This window comes from Bos indicus x Bos taurus, chromosome 22 (assembly GCF_003369695.1).
Source record: "Bos indicus x Bos taurus breed Angus x Brahman F1 hybrid chromosome 22, Bos_hybrid_MaternalHap_v2.0, whole genome shotgun sequence".
Taxonomy (NCBI): domain Eukaryota; kingdom Metazoa; phylum Chordata; class Mammalia; order Artiodactyla; family Bovidae; genus Bos; species Bos indicus x Bos taurus.
The window spans coordinates 59,865,472-59,882,644 of NC_040097.1; the positions used below are offsets into that span (position 1 = coordinate 59,865,472).

The 17,173-nt window shown below is 46.0% G+C and overlaps 1 protein-coding gene across 1 annotated transcript in view; it reads left to right on the top strand.

Annotated features, from left to right (window-relative positions):
* EGFR (epidermal growth factor receptor) overlaps nt 1-16,552 on the top strand; it is a 221,650-nt gene extending 205,098 nt beyond the window's left edge. The window contains exons 22-28 of the mRNA XM_027523275.1: nt 142-217; nt 3,158-3,304; nt 4,706-4,803; nt 6,409-6,576; nt 6,922-6,969; nt 7,716-7,818; nt 9,716-16,552. Coding sequence (XP_027379076.1) covers nt 142-217; nt 3,158-3,304; nt 4,706-4,803; nt 6,409-6,576; nt 6,922-6,969; nt 7,716-7,818; nt 9,716-10,077 — 1,002 coding nt within the window. The 3' untranslated portion in view covers nt 10,078-16,552. The remainder of the gene's footprint in view (nt 1-141; nt 218-3,157; nt 3,305-4,705; nt 4,804-6,408; nt 6,577-6,921; nt 6,970-7,715; nt 7,819-9,715) is intronic.
* The last annotated feature ends 621 nt before the right edge of the window (nt 16,553-17,173 follow it).

The window sequence follows — 17,173 nt, forward strand, 5'->3', positions numbered from 1 at the left end:
GAGCCCTGGGCCTGGGGGGCAGGGTGTGGGTGGCCTGGTTTTCTCACCTTTGTCATTTTCAATTTCTCCCTTTGTCATTTTTTTTTTCAATAGAAGGAAGCTAATAGTTGTCTTATTACTTTTACCTCTCATCATTCCAAGGTCCCTATCAAATGGATGGCTTTGGAATCAATTTTACACCGAATTTATACCCATCAGAGTGATGTCTGGAGCTATGGTGAGTCAGAATGCTGAGGCTGGTGAATCAAGGCCGAGACTGTGCTGGCTTGCACTGTTGATGTGCTTTGTACACTCTGCCATGCGAGACACTGACTACAATAGAAAACATGAAAAAGGAAATTGAGTCTAACGTCCTCCTGAGCGTCACTGGAGGTAATAGTGAGCTTGTCAGGAGAGAGAGTAACAAGAGGGAAAGAATGTGAACCTGGGAAATGCCTGTACCCCAAAGTCAAGCAGGTATAACCTCTCGCTGTGAATTTGAAGTGAACCAAAGGGAGATGACAAATCAGGTTTCGTGTGGAAGTGTTTCCGGTAGAGGGTGTGGTTCTACAGTGGACTGACTCAGTGACCGCAGCTCCGTGTACTGAGTGGTTATCTTTGTGCTCGACAAAACACACTGTGAGAGTGTGTCTTTGGGGAAATATGAGGAAAGTAGCTGCTGCTTCCAGCTCTCATGAAGGCCATCTCACCAGGACCTGCTTCTTTCTTCCTCCAAATCCCACGCGGCCTGTGCTCTGTCCTCTGCCCAGCTTCCCTCTCCTCAGACACACCTTTCATGCTCTCGTCTTGTTCTCTGTCAGAGGGGCTCCAGAGCCTTCAAGAGCCTCGCCTTTCAGGAAAGCATTTCCACTGGTTGCTGTGCTGGGTACTACCCACTGTTATGCAGTCAGCCCCCCCCTGTACCGCCAAATCAGCCCAAAGGCTGCAAAACAGCTGATCTGCATTGAATGGTGAACATCAGTCTATCCCAGCTATCAAAGCAATAGAGGTGAATCACCCACCCATAGAACATGTATTTGAGGAGAGTAATAAATTATAAGGAGTTTCCAAGAGGAATGCTGTCATTATCACAAAACAGAATCATTCAGGATATCTCCCATTTAGCATTTCTTTTACAGCATTATTAACTTCCTAATATTCCAATTAAATTTTTAAGATTTTCATGGATTTTTGTCTATCTCTCCTGCTATTAAATTTTTAAAAATGTCATGGGCCTTTGTCTATCTCTCCTGCTATAGTATAAGCTTTATGAAGACAGAAATCTTTGTGAATGAATATGTGAATTTTCATTTATACTTGTGAGCTGAGCTGCTTACAATTGACGAACTAGATAAGGAAACAAAGGTATTCTGATACCTTGTTATTTTCAGCTGTGTTCAAGAAGTGTCTGCTCCCCTGGAGGGACAGGGAGAAATGCTGCTTTTCCTGTTTGTGATTCTACCCAGACCCATCATTGTCATTGTTGCCACACAGCCCAGTGTGGTGACACACACCCGCTTCCAGCGACACTACGCAGGGGCTCCTCCTGGGTCTTCTCTGGGCTTGTTTTGTACTCATTCATCTATTTTCCAGACAGCTGGCAAAAATATTTTAAACTACATTAGACTTTTACTTCTCTGCTTAACCTCCTTCTTTGATTTTCCAAATATGCTCCAGATAAAACCTAAAACCCTGACCGTGGTCAAGAGTGGTATGGGCCCCTGCCTTTCCCAGCTGCCCACCTGTGTTCTCCCCTTGCCCCATGTGCCCACTTGCAGACTGCAGGGCCACGTCTGCCCAGTAAATGAAAATTCTCAAACTCAGTGACTTAATCCCTCTGGGTGATTATAACCAGCATCAGAAAGCAGCGTCAGCACAGGGTTATGTTTTTCATCTCAGTGGAAATTGTGCTGTCAAGTGATTACGATCTGCTGTTCTGGCAGTACATCAGAATTGTTACAATATGAACCTGAATTTTTAGTTTAAAAAACATATCCTGTTACTCTACTCTCTAGACTCTAGTCAAGGCAAAATATTTTAGTCAGGAACCTGCATGTTCCACTTACCAGTTGAAAAGAGAGAGAATTCATACCAACTTCCAACCCTACTCATACCCCGCAGCCAGGCATACACACGGCCCTCTTTCACCATTTGTCCCAAAACCTGAAAAGTTTGCTTTCCTTTAGGAAGTCATTGTGTGTGTGTGTGTTAAATGCAATGTGTAAACCTAGTTTAAACCTGGACATGAGATTTTCTTTTTTTGATCAAGTCCATAATGACTCTGTGGTGGGAAGGACAGAAGGATTATTAATATTTTCTTGTTCCTGGACCATGGCTTTTCTTCATTCTTCAACCTTGCATCTGCATGTTAATTCAGATCATTCCGTTTTGGAATGGCCTTTAGAAAATCCACCATGCAGATCCATGGTATTTAGAGGTCAGTTCTAAAGAAAAGGGGTCGTTAGACTAGTTGGAGATTAGGAACCACCCCCTGCACTCCCTGTGTGGTTTGGGGACTCAAGACTCAGGCCCACTATGCTCATCACTAGAGGCACCCAGGGTATCGTGCTGTCCAGATGGGGACATGCTGCTCATCACATTTGTGTTTCTGGAGCAGAGAATTCCATCAAGGGAGGCATTTAGGTAGAAAGACCATCAGAACTTCAGAACAGTCTGAAAAAACACCAATTCTAATAGTACTCTTGCTTTAATTTTTTTAATCATGGTGATTTATTGAAGTTGAAATTTAAAATATGGAGTTTTTATATTTATCAAAAGGAACAGAGGTTTTTATCTCTAATTTTTTTATTCTTTAAAAACACAATTTATAGTTAGTTAAGTCTCTTGGGGCGCACGTCTGACTGTGTAACTCCTGCTCCATAGACCAGGCATGTCTCAGAGAGGTGGTGTCTTGTGCTGTTATTACTAAAGTTTGCTACTTATTGGCTACTTACTATTTGCCTGGCATTGTCTGAACTTTGAAGTTGTGTTATCTTGTTTGATCTCACAACCATCCTATGAGACAGACGCTGAACTGAGGCTTCCAGGACCGAGCAAATTGCCCAAGGCCACAGAAACAGGGGTTTTTAAACGTTGGAACAGTATGTCAACAATGATGACTAAAGACAAGATGCTGTGATTATTATTGACTCATAAAGCAACCCCTGCTGCCTCTTAGGAGTCACTGTTTGGGAGTTGATGACCTTTGGATCCAAGCCTTACGATGGAATCCCTGCGAGTGAGATCTCGACTGTCCTGGAGAAAGGAGAGCGCCTCCCACAGCCACCCATCTGCACCATCGACGTCTACATGATCATGGTCAAGTGTGAGTGGCCAGCGGGACCTGTCACTGGGCTGCCCTGAGCCACACCCCAGGTCTTAGACTCCCTAAGACACTCTATCACAGCCTATAGGCAGGCACATTCGTCAACCCCTTCTCAGGGCACTTCACCAGAAGCGCATACCTGCTGCACTGAGCACTGTGAGCTAATGTCACACTCAGCACTGTGAGCTGATGTTTTCAAGCAAACAAGTCAAGTCAGAAGCCCCCAGAAGCTGTTGTATCAAACACTCTGCTCTCTGAGTTGCTCAATGAAAAACCTGCCCCACATTTTGAAGCCTGTTACCAGAGAGACTGTTTTTAAATGCCTAACGGTGAATAGCCACACGAGATTAGTAGAATCAACACTTCTGCTTTGACTTAAACCTTTCAGATATTGGATTTACGTGAGGCCTTCTGCAGTGTAGCAGGTAAACATTGTAATCCAAGTAAGAGTGTATGGCTTGATTGTGACACTACTTCGCTGTCAGAATCCCAAGTTCAGTAGGCTCTGGGGGTAGTATTACATATATGATGAGAATTTACACAGAAAGCAGCCCAGGGAGTGTGAGAGAGCCAAATCCATGTCAGTATTGAGCCTTTCTGAACTTTAGACCACAGAGCTAATCAGTTGTGACTTCCTTGCTTTAGGTTGAGGAAGCTGGTATCCAGAGAGGTCACATGGTTTGTCTGAGGTCACATAGCAGCCTGGCCTAAAATAGCTTGACGTCCTGCTGATAGAAAACAAATGTGAACTCTCAGGGTCATGAGGATTTCCAGTCAACAGCTGTTCCTCCAGCATGTTTAATCTAGACCTGGATCGTTGTGTCATCAGATGCAGTGGTGTGGTCAACAGGAGCGTCCTCCACACGAAGGCACTGAGCGTCCTGTCACGCGCATGTGTGATTGCTGAGTGTGACACAGTGAAATGCCAGGGAATGGCACTCCCAAGCGCTGAGCTTCTTAGAAAGTTCCTAAATTTCCCTAAATCTGGTTTCCAACTTACTAGACTGCTGAGTGAATGTGGATGAGGCTGAATGTCAAGTGAGAACTTTACGGAGAGTCGAGACCCAGGGCTCCCTACAGTCAGAGCAGTTCACAGAAAGTGAAGCCTGTCATTCGGCTGCTGGGTCACTTAAGATGATGACACCGTAATGACCCTTGGAAGGGCAGGCACAGGAAATTAGAGCATGTTATTGCCATTCTGACTCAAATATGTGACGTCATCATGGTCTTTAAACAGTAATCAGTGCCTGCTTGCCAAGACTGAAAAACCTGTCACAAAGATTAGGTTTCATCCTCCTTTATTTGTCTTAAAGAGTCCCCCCATAAATACTTTCAGGGATGCCATCTTTATCAGTTCTTTTAGGGTTCTAACTGAACTGACTTCCCTCCTTCCTTCCCCAGGCTGGATGATAGATGCAGACAGTCGCCCAAAGTTCCGTGAGTTGATCCTTGAATTCTCCAAGATGGCCCGAGACCCCCAGCGCTACCTTGTCATCCAGGTACGGTCCGCTCCCCCGCTCCTCCCCAGGAGGATCCTGTAGTGAGCTCACACATCCCTGTAGTACCGCGGCGATGCAGCTCGCTGCCTCCCAGGCTGCACCAGAAACCGTCAGGCATTAGAGCAAGCACAGCTCAAGGTGGACTAAGTCAAGTTCACCATGGGGCCCCCAACTGTCCGCCACTGTGTGAGCCCAGCACACTTGGCGCCCCCTCATCTTCATGGTCCCTTTAGCCAAAGCTTCATATCTGTCTCTGGGGAACCAGGGCTTTGGTGTGGGGCAAATCTGGCTTCAGATTCTTGACTCTCCACTTTAGGTTAACCAAACCAAGCTCATGGAACTTTAAAGATTCAGTGAAATAATAAATGCAGAATGCATTGTAGAGCACCTGAAGCAGTTCCAGGAATGTGTGTGTTCTAGGGGGAGGGTCCCCACACCCCCAGGCAAGCACTTCTCCAGCACCAGCTGGTGTCCTGCAATTCAGCTCAGTCTGACACTGTCCACCTGGGACAGCATCAGAGGCCATACTCCTCCACATCAGATGCCAGTGCCAAGTCCAGATGCTTCTGACCTACCAGCTAAAGGCTGGAGGTTCTCACTCCCCCTCTGCTTAGGTTCCATTTATTTGCTAGAGCAGCTCACAGAACTCAAGGAAACATTCTACTCACTAGACCACTGCTTGATTATAAATGGATATAATGCAGGAGTGGCCAGATGGAAGAGATGCAGAGGGGAGGTGTAGGGGAAGGGCATGGTTTCCATGCTCTCTCAGGCACTGCTCTTCCCCAAATCTCCACGTGCTCACCATCCTGGAAAGACTCTGAACCTCATCCTTTCGGGCCTTTATGGAGACTTCATTACATAGGCATGATTAAATCATTGACCCCCAGTAGATTTGATCCCCAGGCCCTCTGCCCTCACTGAAGGTCAGGGTCTAGACTGAAAGTTCTAACCCTCACATGGGATTCTAATCATGTGGCTCTACTGGTCACCAGCCCCCATCTTTCAGTGCTCCCAAAAATCTCCTCATTAACATAAGAGACACTGAGGAAATTCCACGGGTTTAGGAGCTCTGCAGTGCGGAAGACCTGGGTTCCATCCCTGGGTTGGGAAGATCCCCTGGAGAAGTGAACAGCTACCCACTCCAGTATCCTCGCCTGGAGAATTCCATGGACAGAGGAGCCTGCCAGGCTACAGTCCATGGGGTCGCAAAGAGTCGAACGTGACTGAGTGACATTCACTTTGAGGAATTCTGTGCCAGGAGCAGGGATGAAGAACAAAAGTGCCTTTTTTACTGCACATAGCACAGCACGCAGTGAAGGCTGTGCCTCCAGCACCTCTTTTACCTCCTGAGCTGTCTGCATTTCCTTTGAGGACTTTGGGACGTCAGGGAATTTTCAGTGTTTTCATTTCAGCCAGGGGGTGGGGAATGGGGGAAGGGAGGAGGAACTGTATTTTGGAGAACCCGTGGGGGAAGGGGGCGGGTTATTAGAGCTAAACTGGCAAATATACAGGCACCTGCAGACCACAGACCACACCTCGATAGCAAGGGAGTGGGACAGCAGCTCTCTGGCCTTTCTGATGGTCTCACAATCTCTGTGCCAGGGGGACGAGAGAATGCATTTGCCAAGCCCTACGGACTCCAACTTCTACCGCGCCCTGATGGATGAGGAGGACATGGAGGATGTTGTGGATGCCGATGAGTACCTCGTCCCCCAGCAGGGCTTCTTCCACAGCCCCACCACCTCCCGGACACCCCTCCTCAGCTCGCTGGTACCAAAGTCACTCTTTCTTAAGCTCTGCCTCTTGGTTTGAACAGATTGAGTTTTAGAGAAAATAATACCCATCTTGTGGAACTTAACCAGATGGTGAAGCTAAAATCAGAATGAATCAATTGAGTGTATCAGTTATTTTATTGCATTGCAACAACTGCGTCATAATCTTTTTGGTCCATTAAGGAACAGAGTTAAATCAGAACTAAACCTAGTTTTCTCATACTAATGCGTCAAGATGAAATCAAGCCCCTTTAAATGTCCCTTCTCCCTGAGGCCCCTTCCTGCTCTCAGTGGAGATGGTTGAGTGTCCGCCTGCATCATAAACACTGTGATTCTTTTTCAGAGCACCTCCAGCAACACTCCCACTGTGACTTGCGTTGATAGAAATGGGGTAGGTATCAACATCTACAAACCAGAATTAAATAACATCTCTGTACCCCAGATCTATTAGACATAAGAAGTACCCACCTTAACCTGAATAATTGTGATTTCCTTCCTGTATTGCTTCTTCCCTTGATCCCTACTCTGTGGCCAGAAATTAGCTATCATTTCTCAAAGTGCTATTGAAAATGTGATTCATGGACCAGCAGCATCATGCAGTTCCTGGACCTGGCAGTTTGTTAGAAACGCAGACTGTCGGGCCCCTACCCCAAATCTACTGACACAGGATCTGCTGGGAGGCGTCTGGCCATCTGTGAGCTCGCCTTCCAGGCAATGCTGATGCTTGATATGTGAAGCCCTGATTAGATCCACACTTACCAATGCAGAAGCCACTAGCCATGTGTGGCTACTTAAATTTAAATGTTAATTAATTAAAGTTAAATAAAATTTTAAATTCCATTCCTCACACATGTGGTAAGGAGCTACCGTATGGAAGAGCGCAGATCACAGGGCACATCTGTCATTGCCAAGAGCCCTCCTGGACAGCCCTGGTCCGGGCTATCCACTTGCCCTGTGGTCTGGGCCAGGAGTGAGGTACCACCTGTGGGCAAAGTGGTTAGAAGTGCAGCATCTCTGGCCCTCTCCCAGATCTCTTGCATCAGAATCTGCATTTTAGCAAGCTCTCAGATGACTTTTATCCCCGCTGAAGTGAGCAGCACTGGCTGGAGTTAACCTTGCCTCATCTCCCCCCGACAGAGCTACCCTCTCAAGGAAGACAGCTTCCTGCAGCGCTACAGCTCAGACCCCACTGGTGCCCTCATCGAGGACAGCATGGACGACGCTTTCCTCCCAGTACCCGGTGAGTACCGCTCGCTGTGGGGAGTTCTGTTCCACGGCCTCAGGCCCAGAACCAGGCCAGCTGCTTCCTTCAAGCTGGTTCAGAGGTGGAGCCCACGGTGAGAGTGCAGACAAAACGAAGGGAGAAAGAGGGCAGTCAATAGACAATGACCAAGTATGCACATGGGTCCAGGCATGTCCAAGTTGTCTTTAGAAGGAGTCTGTAGATTTTCTAGAATTTGAAGCCAACAGTAAAGATGTACATGTGTGAGTGCTTGAGAGAAAGAGTGTGTGTGTGCGAGAGAGAGAGTGAGTGTGTGTGAGAGAGAGAGTGTATGTGAGAGAGAGAGTGTGTGAGAGTGTGTGTGTGAGAGTATGTATGAGAGTGTGTGTGTGTGTGATAGAGTGTGTAAGAGTGTGTGTGAGAGAGAGTGTGTTTATGTGAGAGAGAGTGTGTGTATGAGAGAGAGTGTGTGTGACAGAGACAGTGTGTTTGTGAGAGTGTGAGAGAATATGAGTGTGTGTGTGGGAGTGTGTGTGTGAGAGAGTGTGTGTGAGTATGTGAGAGAGAGAGAGAGTGTGTGTGTGTGAGTGTGTGTGAGAGAGAGTGTGTTTATGTGAGAGAGAGTGTGTGTATGAGAGAGAGTGTGTGTGACAGAGTGTGTTTGTGAGAGTGTGAGAGAATATGAGAGAGTGTGTGTGTGTGAGTGTGTGTGTGTGTGAGAGAGTGAGTGTGTGAGAGTGTGTGTGAGAGAGTATGTTTGAGACAGAGAGTGTGAGAGACTGTGTGTGAGAGTGTGTGAGAGAGAGTGTATGTGTGAGAGACTGTGTGTGTGAGAGAGAGTGTGTGTGAGAGAGTGTGTGTGTGTGAGAGAGTGTGTGAGAGAGAGTGTATGTGTGACAGAGAGTGTGTGTGTGTGAGAGAGAGTGTGAGAGGGAGAGAGTGTATGTGTGAGAAAGTGAGAGAGAGTGTGTGTGTGTGTGAGAGTGAGAGAGTGTGTGTGTGAGAGTGAGAGTGTGTGTGAGAGAGTGTGTGTGTGTGAGAGAGAGAGTGTATGTGTGAGAGAGAGTGTGTGTGTGTGAGAGAGAGAGTGTATGTGTGAGAGAAATCATGTATGTGTGAGAGAGAGATTGTGTGAAAGAGAGTGTGAGAGAATGTGTGTGAGAGTGTGTGTGAGAGAGAGAGTGTGTGAGAGAGAGTGTGTGTGAGAGAGAGAGTGTGTGAGAAAGAGAGAGTGTGTGTGTGAGAGAGAGAATGTGTGTGTGTGAGAAAGAGAGAATGTGTGTGTGAGAGAGAGAGAGTGAGAAGGAGAGATGTGTGTGAGTGTGTGAGAGAGTGTATGAGAGAAAGAGAGTGTGTGAGAGAGAGAGAGTGTGTGTGAGAGAGAGAATGTGTGTGTGAGAGTGTGTGTGAAAGAGAGAGTGTGTGAGAGAGAATGTGTGTGTGAGAGAGAGAGTGTGTGTGAGAAAGAGATGTGTGTGAGTGTGTGTGAGAGAGAGAGTGTATGAGAGAAAGAGAGTGTGAGAGAGAGAGAGAGTGTGTGTGAGAGAGTGAGTGTGTGTGTGAGAGAGAGACAGATGAGATCCCTGTTCTCTCTCCTGGCTGCATTTCTGGCCTGTGAAACTTGTATTTACTTAATCTAAGCTCTGTCCCCAGACAGAGCCAACCTGCACAAACACACATCTCAAGGGAAGCAGTCCTCTGAAAACTTTAAACTTTAAAAAGAAAAGCATGCACGTTTCTCTGAGCAGTACGAAAAGAACACAATTCATTTTAGCAAGAGAGTCCTCTCCTCAGGCTTCCCTGCCTCTGTCATCCAGTGACTCATGGAAGAATAGTCACAGGGTTCAGAAAGAGCTGTGAAATCCTGTTGGGGATGATGCTTTGCTGATTACACTTGATTTCTTTTCAATTTCAGAATATGTAAACCAATCTGTTCCCAAAAGACCCGCAGGCTCTGTCCAGAACCCTGTCTATCACAATCAGCCTCTATATCCAGCTCCTGGCAGAGACCCTCAGTACCAAAATTCACTCAGCAACGCCGTGGACAACCCTGAGTATCTCAACACCACCCATCCTGCCTGTATCAATGGTGTGCTCGACGGCCCTGCCCTCTGGGCTCAGAAGGGCAGTCACCAATTTAGCCTAGACAACCCTGACTACCAGCAGGCCTTCTTTCCCAAGGAAGCCAAGTCGAATGGCATCTTTAAGGGGCCTGCAGCTGAAAATGCAGAATACCTGCGGGCAGCACCAGCAGGCAGTGACTTTACTGGGGCCTGACCGTGGAGGACAACATCAGCCATAAACTTCCAGCCCCTTCCACCCCCAGGACCAAGCCACGGCAGCTGTTGAGTCCTGACCGCCATGCCGACATTCTCTCTTGGACCCACAGACTGGTTTGTCCATATTTGCCCTGATCAGCCCACCTTTCAACCAAGAAGTGCCCCCGACTCAGATGTGCTTTGCACAGTTGCAGGGACGTTCCTTTGTGTTCAAACTGTGAGGCTTCCACAAAAGGCATCCAGGAAGAATGTTGTCCGTTTGGGCAGAAGTTCACCTTTCAGTGAGGTATATTTGAAAAACACTAAATATGTTTAAGGAGTTTTATTGCTTAGAAACATCTGGGGTTTTTTCACTGACACTGATTTTACTTTTAATGAGCTTTTCTAATAAGGAAAAAGCTTGCTCATAGCACCTGTGGTACTGAGTTGACCCAGGCCCAACTGTGACTGAGACGCACGGACCAGCCTTCCAGCCAACACGTGATTCCATTGGCTCTGCTTGGAGACTCCTCCACTGCAAGTCAGTTGAATAACCAGCCAGTCCTCTGAGTTCTCAGCAGGCCACATTGGTACTATCTCAGATCAAGGCAGGTACAAGACAATAAGCCACTTTGAACTCTTCCTGAGCAAGGAAGAAACAGAGGGAGTAGAATTCTTCCTCAGACTTACTTGTATATAGATGTCTCCATGGTACTTTCTCTCCTTTGGGTGACCAGTGTATTTTAATTATAAGTATTAGACTTGTTTATTTTCCATTCCATAGTTTTGAAACCCAGTATGCTTTCCCTGTACAGCAAAACGGTAACCACGGTCAGCTTATATGTGATTAATCGGCATTCAGACCATTGCCTTTAATTGAGATGGAATGACAGTGCAAAAAAGGAACAAATCCCCCGAATTTGAGTCTTAAAGGAAGTATATCAAGTCTTTGGAGGTCAGGGGACAGGTGTCTGTCTGAAGACTGCATATGTGATGCTGCTCTTGAAACTCTTAGCTCCCCCAACGCTCTCCCCGACACACACACAAAACAATTTGTTTAGGCTACTCCTAGAAGATAATTAATTATTTTACTTCAAGGGTTTTTTACTCAAAGGGCACTTTGCTCTTCACTGGGAAGCTGCCCAGAACCCTGCTTGCCCTTGGTGAGTTGAAGGGTCCAGGCACGGGGGTATCTGTGCAGGAGTGCCTCACCACTACGGCGCTTTTCACAGGCGAAATAGAGACGGCATTATGTGTCATATGAAATTCAGGTAAATATGAAATTTGACTTTGAGGTTGATGATAATGCCTTCATAACATCTCCAGGTATGTGGGAAGAAGAAAACAATCCCCCCTTAAAATAACTCCCTGTAATTAGAAGACCTGCTACTTACGACACAAGCTTTTTCTCATCTGTGTCCCCAAACCCTGAATGTTACATAGTTCTTTGTAGACAGTGTTGTAAACACTCTTAGTCAAGATCCATCTCAGCCAGCAAGAAGTGTTTCAGACAGTATTTTCAGCCCATGGTTTTATTCAGCTCCCCACTTTCCCCCCACACACAATTTTCCGTTAGCTTTTAAGTTACTTACTGACTCAGGTGGATCAGGGCCCCACAGTTTTGTCATCAAAGTATTTAATTTTGTCTCAATAGAAATATAAGTTATATTCAGCTCCATCATGTTCCACACTTTAACACCTTACCAGCTTGGCATAGGTATTAAAGATAAAAAAAATAAATAAATCATAATACCTGATTCCACAAAATTCACAATTTAGCAACGAAAATTGACTAACGAATACTAACCTGAAAATGACATGACAGATGCCAGGCAAGACTTGTCAGCCCAGCACGGTGACAGCACAGGGCACAGGGCGAGGGGCGCCTGGTGTGGAAGGGCCATGGAGTCGGGTCAGAGGACCCCTAGGGCATCAGCCAGCAAGAATTGGAAAGTGCAGCAGAGGGAGCCCGGCCATGAAAGTGTCCTCCAGAGAAGCTGCTCCTGCAGCAGCTCCACAGGCTCTTCTGCCCCTTCAAGCCTGGGCTTAGGCTTGGCACATTCCCCAAGTGCCCTTCCGGTCCGTCCCCCCCTGGGGGGTTAAAAATGATTCATGAAAAGATTAAACAATGTCTCTAAGGATCTGAAGTTTTATGTCCTTGTCAGCAAACCACTCTCATTATTTATTCATCTCAGAACATAAGTGCTTTAGCCAGATATGTATCCAGCACTGAGAGACAGAATGACCCACATTCTGCTCTCACAAGTTTGTCAGGAGACAGTTGAGGAGGGAGCACCACAACATCCTGGTCCAACTGTAGCAGTAAGAGCTTAGTATTTTTGTAATTTGAAATATTTTACTGTAACATAATAAAGTAGAGAGAACTTCAAGATTTTTCTTTTTTGTATTTCAATTTCCTGGCATAAAATCTATTCACTAATTTTTTTTTTTTTTTTAATTTTCTTAAACATTGTGTTTCCATCAGTTTTCTCACTGTGTCTGTCCAGGGAGGTTCAGGGGACCTGTAGACTCTAGGAAGCCTAAGAGAGCAGAGCCTGAATCCAGGTCCCGGGGCCCCCGTGGACAGTCAGGAGAGGGGCTGTCACACCTCAGGGGTCTGAGGGGCCACTCAAAGCTTAACCCTCACCCCTTCGGTTTCTGCTCGTTAACACAAAGCCCTGAGGCCCCACAGAGAGCCTGTCTGCTGTTTTCCTCCGCAGCCAGTCCCTGGAGCATTTCCCCACAGCCCAGTCAAGCCAGGCCTTCAGAAACAGGTCAGGGAAAGAAGAGTGAGAGTGTTTACAGCTGACCCTTGAACCTCATGAGTTTGAATGGTGTGGCTCCACTTAGACATGGATTTCTTCAATAGTGGACACAACAGGCCACATGAGCACCAGTCAGCCGAATTCACCATTAAAGAACCAAAAGCTCTGGACAGCTGATTGTGTACAGTGACAGGCAAGTCCACTGCTCAGAGGTCAGGGCCCCAACCTGGTCTGTTCTAGAGTTAGCTGTCCAGTGGGCCATACATACATATTATCACATAATCTTTAAGGAGGCCCTGTTGTCTCACACTATGAAAAATAGTTCTGTCACCTCAAGATAGAGTTGAATCTTCCAAACTCTAATTTTGCCCAGAGTTCAGTTGTCACTGAGTTACAACTAGGAGCACAGTGGAGGGTGCAGATTACATTCCAGTTGATGGCAAGGCTTAGAGGTCTGTTGAAAGTTCTTAATTTTGAGCTTTAGCCTTCCCCTGTCAAAACTGCAGACATGCATGAACCATGAAGTGCAGAAGCAGACAGGCAGTGGTTCTCAGGCTGACTGCCCTTGGGTGTCTCCTGGGTCCCAACCAAAAAGACTCTGAATTTGTCTCAGCTGCAGCCTGGGCTAGGCGCTTCTGAGAGCTCCCCTGGTGATTCTGATAGGCACCAGAGTTTGGGCAACAGCTGTGTAAAGAAAATGTCCTTCAGGGAGACTTGGGCCTGGACTGACAGCCTCCCACTCGTGCGAAGCCTGGGGCTGCATTCGTGCAGGACAGGCTGTCAGGCCATGGCGACTCACCGTGCTCACCTGCACTGCCCGTCAGGACTGACTGTAAGCTCAAAAGGAGCAGTGTAATCATAATTGCAGGGTCTCCCCGTGTGGTTCTAATGGACAACCAGAGTGGGAACCCTCATCTCTCAGGTCACCTTCACTTGGACTAGCCTATGCATTGACACTGTGCCCTTGATCAGGGTAGAATCAGACTATGTGTGTGGAAGAGGTTCCTGAGGCCGTGCCAGGATGACCACTGTCCTTGGTGTGCCTGGAGCCTCGGCTGCTGTTGGCCGTTCCAAAGCCTCTAATTCCTTGTCACCAGCAGCTAACTCATGCCAACAGTGGCAGATACCCCAAATCTGAGCCTTGAGAAAGCCCTAGACAGTTTCTTTTCTAAGAAGTTGGTTTAAAAAACCCATCTCCTGCTACAGGGAATGAGCTGCTCACCCCAGTGATGGTTCTTGAAGTTGCCCTTAATGTCTGTTCTGCATTTATTACTTGGTGACAAGCACATTTTTTTTTTTTTTCTTTGTCTTCCTTGCTGGGGCTATAAAACCTTACTGAATAGGGTCTCTTGCCTCTAGTCATATCAGCCATATCAGGGGCACACATTTTTATGCTATAAAAGACACATTCCAATAGGATTTTCAAATGTAAGTCTATTTTTGTAACTTTTTAGAGCACTGAGCTTTGTAAGGTATATTTTTAGGAAAACTCATTTTTCTGCTAAAGGAAATAGTTTACTTTAGAAAGACTGCAAGAAAATCAAAATTTGAAACCGAGATTGTTGTTTAAACAATTTTAACATTTAACAGTTTTAATTGTTGTTTAAAGGGATTTAACTGAAGCAAGAGAAAAGTCTCTCTCGTAAAAAGGCACAATGTCATTGCAGAACTGGGCTAGGTTGTTGTCCTGATGAAGAGGAGAATCATTTTTATATTTATAAAACAAGAAAATGAAACAATTACATTTAGTTTCTTTGTCTGAATCAGGTTCATTTGACTCTGGGGCAATTCAGTGGGAAAGAACCACCGTCTATTACAACTAATAGACAACATCAGCTTCATGCTGTATACCACTCATCTGCCGATGGACTCTGTAAATGTAAGAAAACAATAGCAGAGCTCTCTGTTGGTTTATATATACCAATCTGACTGATGTAGATTATTTTTGTGTTTACAGTTGATAGACATTTACAATATAGACTAGAAATACCTGCAGAGCCCTAATGTGTAGCATGTTTGATGAACACCACCAGCAGTCTTCCAAACTAAGCAGAGCCATCCTAGCGATGGGGTTTTTATCTCAGGCTGCACAGTGACATCATGGCAGTGGGGGAAGGGAAGCTTTTGAAAATCTTGAGGCCTAACAGTGCCTCAGGTGAGTGCAACCCAAGATTTATACTTTGTAAAGCTCCTAAAATCATTCTGATGTACAGCCAAAGCTGAGAACCACCAGCCTAGGGATTCGCCACAGGTGTGTGGACTTGCAGGTAGATTCTCCAAGAGTAGGTACGTAAGCATTGGGCGAACTCTAAGCACAAAGACCCCAGCATCCGTTGCTGCGGGTCAGGACCCTGAATGGATGGGGAGAGGGCCTAATTCATCGATGAAAAAGAAATGTAAAGCAGACCCCTTCTTCCATGTCCTCTGTCAAAGGTAGATGGATAGCAAGCATCCTTGCTACCTGTCAACCATCTGGCTGCCCTGCCTCCAGCCATTGTGCAGCCATCACTGCCCAGGGAGAAAGGAAATGTGGACTCAGAGTTAGTCACAAAGGGAGACGGCAAGGATACGGCATGAGTAGTTGGATGGTGTTTATAAAATAAAAGCCAACAAGAGGATTCCTGCTAAATGTTTTATATATATGACTGTGAAGAAAGCTGAGCATCGAAGAATTGATGCTTTTGAACTGTGGTGTTGGAGCAGACTCTTGAGAGTCCCTTGGACTGCAAGGACATCCAACCAGTCCATTCTAAAGGAGATCAGTCCTGGGTGTTCTTTGGAAGGACTGATGCTAAAGCCGAAACTCCAGTACTTTGGCCACCTCATGCAAAGAGTTGACTCATTGGAAAAGACTCTGATGCTGGGAGGGATTGGAGGCAGGAGGAGAAGGGGACGACAGAGGATGAGATGGCTGGATGGCATCACTGACTCGATGGACATGAGTCTGAGTGAACTCCGGGAGTTGGTGATGGACAGGGAGGCCTGGCGTGCTGTGATTCATGGGGTCGCAAAGAGTCGGACACGACTGAGTGACTGAACTGAACTGAACTGATATATATATATATATATATATATATATATAGGATAAAAACTAAAGCAATAACTAGTATTATTTTCTCTTCACAAGCACAGTATGCCCTCTGAGGTTACAAATTCCTGTCTGAATTGCCATCAGAAGTACTAAGAATCCCTACTCTAATCACCTGGTAGATAAAACTGCATTTTTAGGTGCATTTACTAATTTTTTTCTTAAAGAAATACTTTTGACTTAATTCGGCTACAAAGTAATCTTGCTGTATGATATGAAATTTTGGAAAGGAAGATGTACTGTGGATCTGATGACATATTAGAGGTGATGTAATCAAGTAGCCTTAGGCAGCAGTAATTTCATTTTTAAACAAGCAAGCAATAGCTTTATAGCCTCTAATATATGGTACGTTTTAATATTATAAAGTTTTTCTGTGATGAAATCAATATTTGTACAAATAGAAAGCAAGATTCTCTTTTATATGGTTTACACTGTTGATCAAAACATGTTGATTGTATATGGAGTATTAAAAAATTAGATGTATACTATTCATGTTCTTTACTCATAAGTATCTTATAAAAACATTGTATTCTTGTTAACAATGCAGTGTTGATAATAGTTATTAATAATATCTGACCTACTGTAGATGTCCTTTCCTGACAACTTTTTAAAGTTAATTAATAAACTTTATTTTTAGAGCAGTTTTAGTTTCAAAACTGCAAAATTGAGGAGAAATTATGGAGAGTTACCATGTGCCCTCTGCCCCACAGGCTCCCCACTCTTCCATGCACACTGCAGGGCCTGATGCACTTCAATTAGTGGAGAGTTCCTGAGCCTGAGTTGACCGTCCCAGCACCTTGCAATGTAGGGCAAACCTTCCCGGATTCCCTGCATAGTCTCTTCTCCTTCCAGAGCCGAGAGGGAATTCCTTGATGATGATTCTATAGCAAGTTGTGGTTCTGCTCAATCATAAACACTGAAAGTCTGAGGCATTAACAAACCACAACCGTGTGTGCAGAGCCTCAGGCCCAGCTGCTCCAACTCTTCCCCAGCAGTGCTCCCCCATGGGGAAGACCGGCCCCCCAACCCCCACTCCAGGCCTGTGGGGGAGCCCTTCTGAGCCCATCAAGAAATGACTAGTGCTGAGGGAAGTTGTTGCGTTGAGATGAAATCCTTGAACAGGTAAGGGAATCAGGTTTCTCATTCGAACTGCCCTTAAAAGGGGGTACGGGGAGAATGGGGTGCACAGGCGGGAGGCGGGTGCTGGTGGGGGATTGCCACAGGCTGGCCAGCACCTGGAGCCCACCCTACCTCCCCAGGGG